Below are 14,707 nucleotides of genomic sequence, written 5' to 3'. Positions count from 1 at the left end.
GTTGTTATAGCCAGATGTCATTCAGTAGTGTTGTTATAGTCAGTAGATGTCATTCAGTAGTGTTGTTATAGTCAGATGTCATTCAGTAGTGTTGTTATAGCCAGATGTCATTCAGTAGTGCTGTTATAGTCAGATGTCATTCAGTAGTGTTGTTATAGTCAGTAGATGTCATTCAGTAGTGTTGTTATAGTCAGATGTCATTCAGTAGTGTTGTTATAGTCAGATGTCATTCAGTAGTGTTGTTATAGTCAGATGTCATTCAGTAGTGTTGTTATAGTCAGATGTCATTCAGTAGTGTTGTTATAGTCAGATGTCATTCAGTAGTGTTGTTATAGTCAGTAGATGTCATTCAGTAGTGTTGTTGTAGTCAGATGTCATTCAGTAGTGTTGTTATAGTCAGTAGATGTCATTCAGTAGTGTTGTTATAGTCAGATGTCATTCAGTAGTGTTGTTATAGCCAGATGTCATTCAGTAGTGTTGTTATAGTCAGATGTCATTCAGTAGTGTTGTTATAGTCAGATGTCATTCAGTAGTGTTGTTATAGTCAGTAGATGTCATTCAGTAGTGTTGTTATAGTCAGTAGATGTCATTCAGTAGTGTTGTTATAGTCAGATGTCATTCAGTAGTGTTGTTATAGTCAGATGTCATTCAGTAGTGTTGTTATAGTCAGATGTCATTCAGTAGTGTTGTTATAGTCTTAAAATGTCGCTGTAGCATTACAAAGTATCCATTCTACCCCAACCAGATCTCTATCCTCCCACCTTCTTCTGACACTTGGTGCAAACCCAGACCCCCCGGGGCGGTGTTTTGAGAGGTGGGTGCAGGCAGTCAGGGTGGTAGGCTCTGGGGCAGTTGTGGCACAGCTGCAGCTCTCCGTCCCCCTTACACACAGAGCAGTGGTCGTCGTGCTCCAGCTCTTCCTGTCGGACAGACACACAGTCAGATGGTTCAGGACGTACGGCTGTTAGGGCTTCTCTTCCACCTGCCCTTCAAATATCACAGTAATGACACGTCTAAACAACACACACTTTTATGGGTGGGCGGGGCTTTTGACTGTAGATCCACTGTAAAGTACTGAATGATTGATCCAGTGAAACACTGAATATCTCTCTGATTACATCGCCCTCTAACAGTTCGTCACATCATCCCCCATCTCTCAGATTATCTGTCAAATGACTGTTGGAAAAACTACAACACCACTATCTACAGTATACAACACTACAACCCTACTATCTACAGTATACAACACCACTATCTACAGTATACAACACTACAACACCACTATCTACAGTATACAACACTACAACACTACTATCTACAGTATACCACACCACTATCTACAGTATACAACACCACTATCTACAGTATACAACACTACAACACCACTATCTACAGTATACAACACCACAACACTATCTACAGTATACAACACTACAACACCACTATCTACAGTATACACTACACCACTATCTACAGTATACAACACTACAACACCACTATCTACAGTATACAACACTACAACACTACTATCTACAGTATACAACACCACAACACCACTATCTACAGTATACAACACTACAACACCACTATCTACAGTATACAACACTACAACACCACTATCTACAGTATACAACACTACAACACTACTATCTACAGTATACAACACCACAACACCACTATCTACAGTATACAACACTACAACACCACTATCTACAGTATACAACACTACAACACCACTATCTACAGTATACAACACCACAACACCACTATCTACAGTATACAACACTACAACACCACTATCTACAGTATACAACACTACAACACCACTATCTACAGTATACAACACTACAACACCACTATCTACAGTATACAACACTACAACACTACTATCTACAGTATACCACTACAACACCACTATCTACAGTATACAACACTACAACACCACTATCTACAGTATACAACACTACAACACCACTATCTACAGTATACAACACCACTATCTACAGTATACAACACTACAACACCACTATCTACAGTATACAACACTACAACACTACTATCTACAGTATACAACACCACAACACCACTATCTACAGTATACAACACTACAACACCACTATCTACAGTATACAACACTACACACCACTATCTACAGTATACAACACTACAACACCACTATCTACAGTATACAACACTACAACACCACTATCTACAGTATACAACACTACAACACCACTATCTACAGTATACAACACCACTATCTACAGTATACAACACTACAACACCACTATCTACAGTATACAACACCACTATCTACAGTATACAACACTACAACACCACTATCTACAGTATACAACACTACAACACTACTATCTACAGTATACAACACTACAACACCACTATCTACAGTATACAACACTACAACACCACTATCTACAGTATACAACACCACTATCTACAGTATACCACACTACAACACCACTATCTACAGTATACCACACTACAACACCACTACTAACACCATTACAACACCACTATCTACAGTATACAACACCACTATCTACACTATACCACATTACAACACCACTATCTACAGTATACAACACCACTATCTACAGTATACAACACTACAACACCACTATCTACAGTATACAACACTACAACACCACTATCTACAGTATACAACACCACTATCTACAGTATACAACACCACTATCTACAGTACATAACACCACTATCTACAGTATACCACATTACAGCACACACTATCTACAGTATACAACATTACAACACCACTATCTACAGTATACAACACTACAACACCACTATCTACAGTATACCACACTACAACACCACTATCTACAGTATACCACATTACAACACCACTATCTACAGTATACAACACCACTATCTACAGTATACCACACATTACAACACCACTATCTACAGTATACAACACCACTATCTACAGTATACAACACTACAACACCACTATCTACAGTATACAACACTACAACACCACTATCTACAGTATACCACATTACAACACCACTATCTACAGTATACAACACCACTATCTACAGTATACAACACTACAACACCACTATCTACAGTATACAACACTACAACACCACTATCTACAGTATACAACACTACAACACCACTATCTACAGTATACAACACACAACACTACACTATCTACAGTATACAACACCACTATCTACAGTATACAACACCACTATCTACAGTATACAACACTACAACACTACTATCTACAGTATACAACACTACAACACCACTATCTACAGTATACCACATTACAACACCACTATCTACAGTATACAACACCACTATCTACAGTATACCACATTACAACACCACTATCTACAGTATACACCACACTACACTATCTACAGTATACAACACTACAACACCACTATCTACAGTATACAACACTACAGCACCACTATCTACAGTATACAACACTACAACACCACTATCTACAGTATACAACACTACAACACCACTATCTACAGTATACAACACCACTATCTACAGTATACAACACCACTATCTACAGTATACAACACCACACACTATCTACAGTATACAACACCACTATCTACAGTATACAACACCACTATCTACAGTACATAACACCACTATCTACAGTATACCACATTACAACACCACTATCTACAGTATACCACACTACAACACCACTATCTACAGTATACCACATTACAACACCACTATCTACAGTATACAACACCACTATCTACAGTATACAACACTACAACACCACTATCTACAGTATACAACACTACAACACCACTATCTACAGTATACAACACCACTATCTACAGTATACCACACTACAACACCACTATCTACAGTATACCACATTACAACACCACTATCTACAGTATACAACACCACAACACCACTATCTACAGTATACACAACACCACTATCTACAGTATACAACACTACAACACCACTATCTACAGTATACAAAACTACAACACCACTATCTACAGTATACAACACCACTATCTACAGTATACAACAACACCACTATCTACAGTATACAACACCACTATCTACAGTACATAACACCACTATCTACAGTATACAACAGCACCACTATCTACAGTATACCACATTACAACACCACTATCTACAGTATACAACACTTACAACACCACTATCTACAGTATACCACACTACAACACCACTATCTACAGTATACCACATTACAACACCACTATCTACAGTATACAACACCACTATCTACAGTATACCACATTACAACACCACTATCTACAGTATACAACACCACTATCTACAGTATACAACACTACAACACCACTATCTACAGTATACAACACTACAACACCACTATCTACAGTATACACAACACCACTATCTACAGTATACAACACCACTATCTACAGTATACAACATTACAACACCACTATCTACAGTATACAACACACAACACCACTATCTACAGTATACAACACTACAACACCACTATCTACAGTATACAACACTACAACACCACTATCTACAGTATACAACACTACAACACACACTATCTACAGTATACAACACTACAACACCACTATCTACAGTATACAACACTACAACCACTATCTACAGTATACAACACCACTATCTACAGTATACACACTACAACACCACTATCTACAGTATACAACACTACAACACCACTATCTACAGTATACCACACACTATCTACAGTATACAACACCACTATCTACAGTATACAACACCACTATCTACAGTATACAACACTACAACACCACTATCTACAGTATACAACACTTATCAACACCACTATCTACAGTATACAACACCACACCACTATCTACAGTATACAACACTATCTAAGTATACACACACTATCTACAGTATACAACACTACAACACCACTATCTACAGTATACAACACCACTATCTAACAACACCACTACTATCTACAGTATACAACACACCACTATCTACAGTATACAACACCACTATCTACAGTATACCACCACTATCTACAGTATACCACATTACAACACCACTATCTACAGTATACAACACCACTATCTACAGTATACAACACTACAACACCACTATCTACAGTATACAACACACCACTATCTACAGTATACAACATACAACACCACTATCTACAGTATACAACACTACAACACCACTATCTACAGTATACAACACCAACACCACTATCTACAGTATACAACACCACTATCTACAGTATACAACAACACCACTACAACACCACTATCTACAGTATACAACACTACAACACCACTATCTACAGTATACAACACTACAACACCACTACAGTCTACAGTATACACCACACACACTATCTACAGTATACAACACTACAACACCACTATCTACAGTATACAACACCACTATCTACAGTATACAACACTACAACACCACTATCTACAGTATACAACACTACAACACCACTATCTACAGTATACAACACATTACAACACCACTATCTACAGTATACAACACTACAACACCACTATCTACAGTATACACACCACTATCTACAGTATCCACACAACAACACCACTATCTACAGTATACAACACTACAACACCACTATCTACAGTATACAACACTACAACACCACTATCTACAGTATACAACACCACAATCACCAGTATACAACACTACAACACCACTATCTACAGTATACAACACTACAACACACTACAACACCACTATCTACATATACAACACTACAACACCACTATCTACAGTATACAACACTACAACACCACTATCTACAGTATACACACCACTACACACCACTATCTACAGTATACACATTACACACCACTATCTACAGTACAACACTACTATCTACAGTATACAACACATTACAACACCACTATCTACAGTATACCACATTACAACACCACTATCTACAGTATACAACACCACTATCTACAGTATACAACACTACAACACCACTATCTACAGTATACAACATTACAACACCACTATCTACAGTATACAACACCACTATCTACAGTATACCACATTACAACACCACTATCTACAGTATACAACACCACTATCTACAGTATACAACACTACAACACCACTATCTACAGTATACAACACTACAACACCACTATCTACAGTATACCACATTACAACACCACTATCTACAGTATACAACACACACACCACTATCTACAGTATACAACACTACAACACCACTATCTACAGTATACAACACTACAACACCACTATCTACAGTATACAACACTACAACACCACTATCTACAGTATACAACACTACAACACCACTATCTACAGTATACAACACCACTATCTACAGTATACAACACCACTATCTACAGTATACAACACTACAACACCACTCTACAGTATACAACACTACAACACCACTATCTACAGTATACCACATTACAACACCACTATCTACAGTATACAACACCACTATCTACAGTATACACATTACAACACACTATCTACAGTATACAACACCACTATCTACAGTATACAACACTACAACACCACTATCTACAGTATACAACACTACAGCACCACTATCTACAGTATACAACACTACAACACCACTATCTACAGTATACAACACCACTATCTACAGTATACAACACCACTATCTACAGTATACAACACCACTATCTACAGTATACAACACCACTATCTACAGTATACAACACCACTATCTACAGTACATAACACCACTATCTACAGTATACCACATTACAACACCACTATCTACAGTATACCACACTACAACACCACTATCTACAGTATACCACATTACAACACCACTATCTACAGTATACAACACCACTATCTACAGTATACAACACTACAACACCACTATCTACAGTATACAACATCTACAACACCACTATCTACAGTACATAACAACACCAGTATACTACAGTATACAACACTACAACACCACTATCTACAGTATACACACCACACCACTATCTACAGTATACAACACCACTATCTACAGTATACAACACTACAAACACCACTATCTACAGTATACAACACTACAACACCACTATCTACAGTATACAACACTACAACACCACTATCTACAGTATACACACAGTATACAACACCACTATCTACAGTATACAACACCACTATCTACAGTATACAACACTACAACACCACTATCTACAGTATACAACACTACAACACCACTATCTACAGTATACAACACTACAACACCACTATCTACAGTATACAACACTACAACACCACTATCTACAGTATACAACACAGTATACAACACCACTATCTACAGTATACAACACTACAACACCACTATCTACAGTATACAACACCACTATCTACAGTATACCACACTACAACACCACTATCTACAGTATACCACATTACAACACCACTATCTAAGTATACCACACACACTATCTACAGTATACCACATTACAACACCACTATCTACAGTATACAACACCACTATCTACAGTATACAACACTACAACACCACTATCTACAGTATACAACACCACACCACTATCTACAGTATACAACACCACTATCTACAGTATACAACACTACAACACCACTATCTACAGTATACAACACTACAACACCACTATCTACAGTATACAACACTACAACACCACTATCTACAGTATACAACACCACTATCTACAGTATACCACATTACAACACCACTATCTACAGTATACCACATTACAACACCACTATCTACAGTATACAACACTACAACACCACTATCTACAGTATACACACTACAACACCACTATCTACAGTATACCACATTACAACACCACTATCTACAGTATACACTACAACACACTATCTACAGTATACAACACTACAACACCACTATCTACAGTATACAACACTACAACACCACTATCTACAGTATACAACACTACAACACCACTATCTACAGTATACAACACTACAACACTACTATCTACAGTATACAACACCACTATCTACAGTATACAACACCACTATCTGCAGTACACACCACTATCTACAGTATACAACACCACTATCAACACCACTATCTACAGTATACAACACTACAACACCACTATCTACAGTATACAACACCACTATCTACAGTATACAACACTACAACACCACTATCTACAGTATACAACACTACAACACCACTATCTACAGTATACAACATCTACAACACCACTATCTACAGTATACAACACTACAACACTATCTACAGTATACAATTACAACACTATCTACAGTATACACCAACACCACTATCTACAGTATACCACATTACAACACCACTATCTACAGTATATAACACCACTATCTACAGTATACCACATTACAACACCACTATCTACAGTATACAACACCACTATCTACAGTATACAACACTACAACACCACTATCTACAGTATACAACACTACAACACCACTATCTACAGTATACAACACCACTATCTACACATAACACCACTATCTACAGTATACCACATTACAACACCACTATCTACAGTATACAACAACAACACCACTATCTACAGTATAACACCACTATCTACAGTATACCACATTACAGCACCACTATCTACAGTATACCACATTACAACACCACTATCTACAGTATACAACACTACAACACCACTATCTACAGTATACCACACTACAACACCACTATCTACAGTATACCACATTACAACACCACTATCTACAGTATACAACACCACTATCTACAGTATACCACATTACAACACCACTATCTACAGTATACAACACCACTATCTACAGTATACAACACTACAACACCACTATCTACAGTATACAACACTACAACACCACTATCTACAGTATACAACACTACAGCACCACTATCTACAGTATACAACACTACAACACTACTATCTACAGTATACAACACTACAACACCACTATCTACAGTATACAACACTACAACACCACTATCTACAGTATACAACACCAACACCACTATCTACAGTATACAACACTACAACACCACTATCTACAGTATACAACACTACAACACCACTATCTACAGTATACAACACCACACCATCTACAGTATACAACACCACTATCTACAGTATACAACACCACTATCTACAGTATACAACACCACTATCTACAGTATACCACACACAACACCACTATCTACAGTATACAACACCACTATCTACAATACAACACATCTATCTACAGTATACAACACTACAACACCACTATCTACAGTATACCACATTACAACACCACTATCTACAGTATACAACACCACTATCTACAGTATACCACATTACAACACCACTATCTACAGTATACAACACCACTATCTACAGTATACAACACTACAACACCACTATCTACAGTATACAACACTACAACACCACTATCTACAGTATACAACACTACAACACCACTATCTACAGTATACACACACACCACTATCTACAGTATACAACACTACAACACCACTATCTACAGTATACAACACCACTATCTACAGTATACAACACCACTATCTACAGTACATAACACCACTATCTACAGTATACCACATTACAACACCACTATCTACAGTATACAACACTACAACACCACTATCTACAGTATACAACACACACTATCTACAGTATACAACACCACTATCTACAGTATACAACACCACAACACCACTATCTACAGTATACAACACTACAACACCACTATCTACAGTATACAACAACACCACTATCTACAGTATACAACACTACAACACCACTATCTACAGTATACAACACCACTATCTACAGTATACAACACTACAACACCACTATCTACAGTATACAACACTACAACACCACTATCTACAGTATACAACACTACACACCACTATCTACAGTATACAACAACACTACAGTATACACTATCTACAGTATACAACACCACTAGTACATAACACCACTATCTACAGTATACAACACTACAACACCACTATCTACAGTATACAACACTACAACACCACTATCTACAGTATACAACACTACAACACCACTATCTACAGTATACAACACTACAACACCACTATCTACAGTATACAACACTACAACACTACTATCTACAGTATACAACACCACTATCTACAGTATACACACTACAACACCACTATCTATAGTATACCACATTACAACACCACTATCTACAGTATATAACACCACTATCTACAGTATACCACATTACAACACCACTATCTACAGTATACAACACCACTATCTACAGTATACAACACTACAACACCACTATCTACAGTATACAACACTACAACACCACTATCTACAGTATACAACACCACTATCTACAGTACATAACACCACTATCTACAGTATACCACATTACAACACCACTATCTACAGTATACAACACTACAACACCACTATCTACAGTACATAACACCACTATCTACAGTATACCACATTACAGCACCACTATCTACAGTATACCACATTACAACACCACTATCTGCAGTATACAACACTACAACACCACTATCTACAGTATACCACACTACAACACCACTATCTACAGTATACCACATTACAACACCACTATCTACAGTATACAACACCACTATCTACAGTATACAACACTACAACACCACTATCTACAGTATACAACACTACAACACCACTATCTACAGTATACAACACTACAACACCACTATCTACAGTATACAACACTACAACACTACTATCTACAGTATACCACACCACTATCTACAGTATACAACACCACTATCTGCAGTACATAACACCACTATCTACAGTATACAACACTACAACACCACTATCTACAGTATACAACACTACAACACCACTATCTACAGTATACAACACCACTATCTACAGTATACAACACTACAACACCACTATCTACAGTATACAACACTACAACACCACTATCTACAGTATACAACACTACAACACCACTATCTACAGTATACAACACTACAACACTACTATCTACAGTATACAACACCACTATCTACAGTATACCACACTACAACACCACTATCTATAGTATACCACATTACAACACCACTATCTACAGTATATAACACCACTATCTACAGTATACCACATTACAACACCACTATCTACAGTATACAACACCACTATCTACAGTATACAACACTACAACACCACTATCTACAGTATACAACACTACAACACCACTATCTACAGTATACAACACCACTATCTACAGTACATAACACCACTATCTACAGTATACCACATTACAACACCACTATCTACAGTATACAACACTACAACACCACTATCTACAGTACATAACACCACTATCTACAGTATACCACATTACAGCACCACTATCTACAGTATACCACATTACAACACCACTATCTGCAGTATACAACACTACAACACCACTATCTACAGTATACCACACTACAACACCACTATCTACAGTATACCACATTACAACACCACTATCTACAGTATACAACACCACTATCTACAGTATACCACATTACAACACCACTATCTACAGTATACAACACCACTATCTACAGTATACAACACTACAACACCACTATCTACAGTATACAACACTACAACACCACTATCTACAGTATACAACACTACAGCACCACTATCTACAGTATACAACACTACAACACTACTATCTACAGTATACAACACTACAACACTACTATCTACAGTATACAACACTACAACACCACTATCTACAGTATACAACACTACAACACCACTATCTACAGTATACAACACTACAGCACCACTATCTACAGTATACAACACTACAACACCACTATCTACAGTATACAACACCACTATCTACAGTATACAACACCACTATCTACAGTATACAACACCACTATCTACAGTACATAACACCACTATCTACAGTATACCACATTACAACACCACTATCTACAGTATACAACACCACTATCTACAGTATACAACACCACTATCTACAGTACATAACACCACTATTTACAGTATACCACACTACAACACCACTATCTACAGTATACCACATTACAACACCACTATCTACAGTATACAACACCACTATCTACAGTATACCACATTACAACACCACTATCTACAGTATACAACACCACTATCTACAGTATACAACACTACAACACCACTATCTACAGTATACAACACTACAACACCACTATCTACAGTATACAACACTACAACACCACTATCTACAGTATACACCACCACTATCTACAGTATACAACACTACAACACCACTATCTACAGTATACAACACCACTATCTACAGTATACAACACCACTATCTACAGTACATAACACCACTATCTACAGTATACCACATTACAACACCACTATCTACCGTATACAACACTACAACACCACTATCTACAGTACATAACACCACTATCTACAGTATACCACATTACAACACCACTATCTACAGTATACCACATTACAACACCACTATCTGCAGTATACCACATTACAACACCACTATCTACAGTATACACCACCACTATCTACAGTATACAACACCACTATCTACAGTATACAACACTACAACACCACTATCTACAGTATACAACACTACAACACCACTATCTACAGTATACAACACCACTATCTACAGTATACAACACCACTATCTACAGTACATAACACCACTATCTACAGTATACCACATTACAACACCACTATCTACAGTATACCACATTACAACACCACTATCTACAGTATACAACACCACAACACCACTATCTACAGTATACCACATTACAACACCACTATCTCCAGTATACACCACCACTATCTACAGTATACAACACCACTATCTACAGTACATAACACCACTATCTACAGTATACAACACTACAACACCACTATCTACAGTATACAACACTACAACACCACTATCTACAGTATACAACACCACTATCTACAGTATACAACACCACTATCTACAGTACATAACACCACTATCTACAGTATACCACATTACAACACCACTATCTGCAGTACATAACACCACTATCTACAGTATACAGCACTACAACACCACTATCTACAGTATACAACACCACTATCTACAGTATACAACACTACAACACCACTATCTACAGTATACCACATTACAACACCACTATCTACAGTACATAACACCACTATCTACAGTATACAACACTACAACACCACTATCTACAGTATACCACATTACAACACCACTATCTACAGTATACAACACTACTATCTACAGTATACACCACCACTATCTACAGTATACAACACCACTATCTACAGTATACACCACCACTATCTACAGTATACCACACAACTATCTACAGTATACAACACAACTATCTACAGTATACACCACCACTATCTACAGTACATAACACCACTATCTACAGTATACAACACCACTATCTACAGTACATAACACCACTATCTACAGTACATAACACCACTATCTACAGTATACACCACCACTATCTACAGTATACAACACCACTATCTGCAGTATACAACACCACTATCTACAGTATACCACATTACAACACCACTATCTACAGTATACAACACTACTATCTACAGTATACACCACCACTATCTACAGTATACACCACCACTATCTACAGTATACAACACCACTATCTGCAGTACATAACACCACTATCTACAGTATACCACATTACAACACCACTATCTACAGTATACCACACTACAACACCACTATCTACAGTATACAACACTACAACACCACTATCTACAGTATACAACACTACAACACCACTATCTACAGTATACAACACTACAACACCACTATCTACAGTATACAACACTACAACACCACTATCTACAGTACATAACACCACTATCTACACTATACCACATTACAACACCACTATCTACAGTATACCACATTACAACACCACTATCTACAGTATACCACATTACAACACCACTATCTACAGTATACCACATTACAACACCACTATCTGCAGTACACAACACCACTATCTACAGTATACAACACTACAACACCACTATCTACAGTATACAACACCACTATCTACAGTATACACCACCACTATCTACAGTACATAACACCACTATCTACAGTATACAACACTACAACACCACTATCTACAGTATACAACACTACAACACCACTATCTACAGTATACCACATTACAACACCACTATCTACAGTATACAACATTACAACACCACTATCTACAGTATACACACCACCACTATCTACAGTATACCACATTACAACACCACTATCTACAGTATACCACATTACAACACCACTATCTGCAGTACATAACACCACTATCTACAGTATACAACACTACAACACCACTATCTACAGTATACCACATTACAACACCACTATCTACAGTATACCACATTACAACACCACTATCTACAGTATACAACACTACAACACCACTATCTACAGTATACAACACCACTATCTACAGTATACAACACCACTATCTGCAGTACATAACACCACTATCTACAGTATACCACACTACAACACCACTATCTACAGTATA

General features: G+C 37.2%; 1 protein-coding gene across 1 annotated transcript in view; it reads right to left on the bottom strand.

Annotated features, from left to right (window-relative positions):
• Window positions 1-14,707, bottom strand: part of LOC127924982 (PHD finger protein 21B-like) — a 67,478-nt gene that overhangs the window by 14,990 nt on the left and 37,781 nt on the right. The window contains exon 6 of the mRNA XM_052509633.1: window positions 762-920. Coding sequence (XP_052365593.1) covers window positions 762-920 — 159 coding nt within the window. The remainder of the gene's footprint in view (window positions 1-761; window positions 921-14,707) is intronic.

Source organism: Oncorhynchus keta, unplaced genomic scaffold (assembly GCF_023373465.1).
Source record: "Oncorhynchus keta strain PuntledgeMale-10-30-2019 unplaced genomic scaffold, Oket_V2 Un_contig_4876_pilon_pilon, whole genome shotgun sequence".
NCBI classification, from domain to species: domain Eukaryota; kingdom Metazoa; phylum Chordata; class Actinopteri; order Salmoniformes; family Salmonidae; genus Oncorhynchus; species Oncorhynchus keta.
The sequence above is the reverse complement of the archived record's forward strand: the minus strand, read 5'-3'. Positions and strand labels throughout refer to the sequence as shown.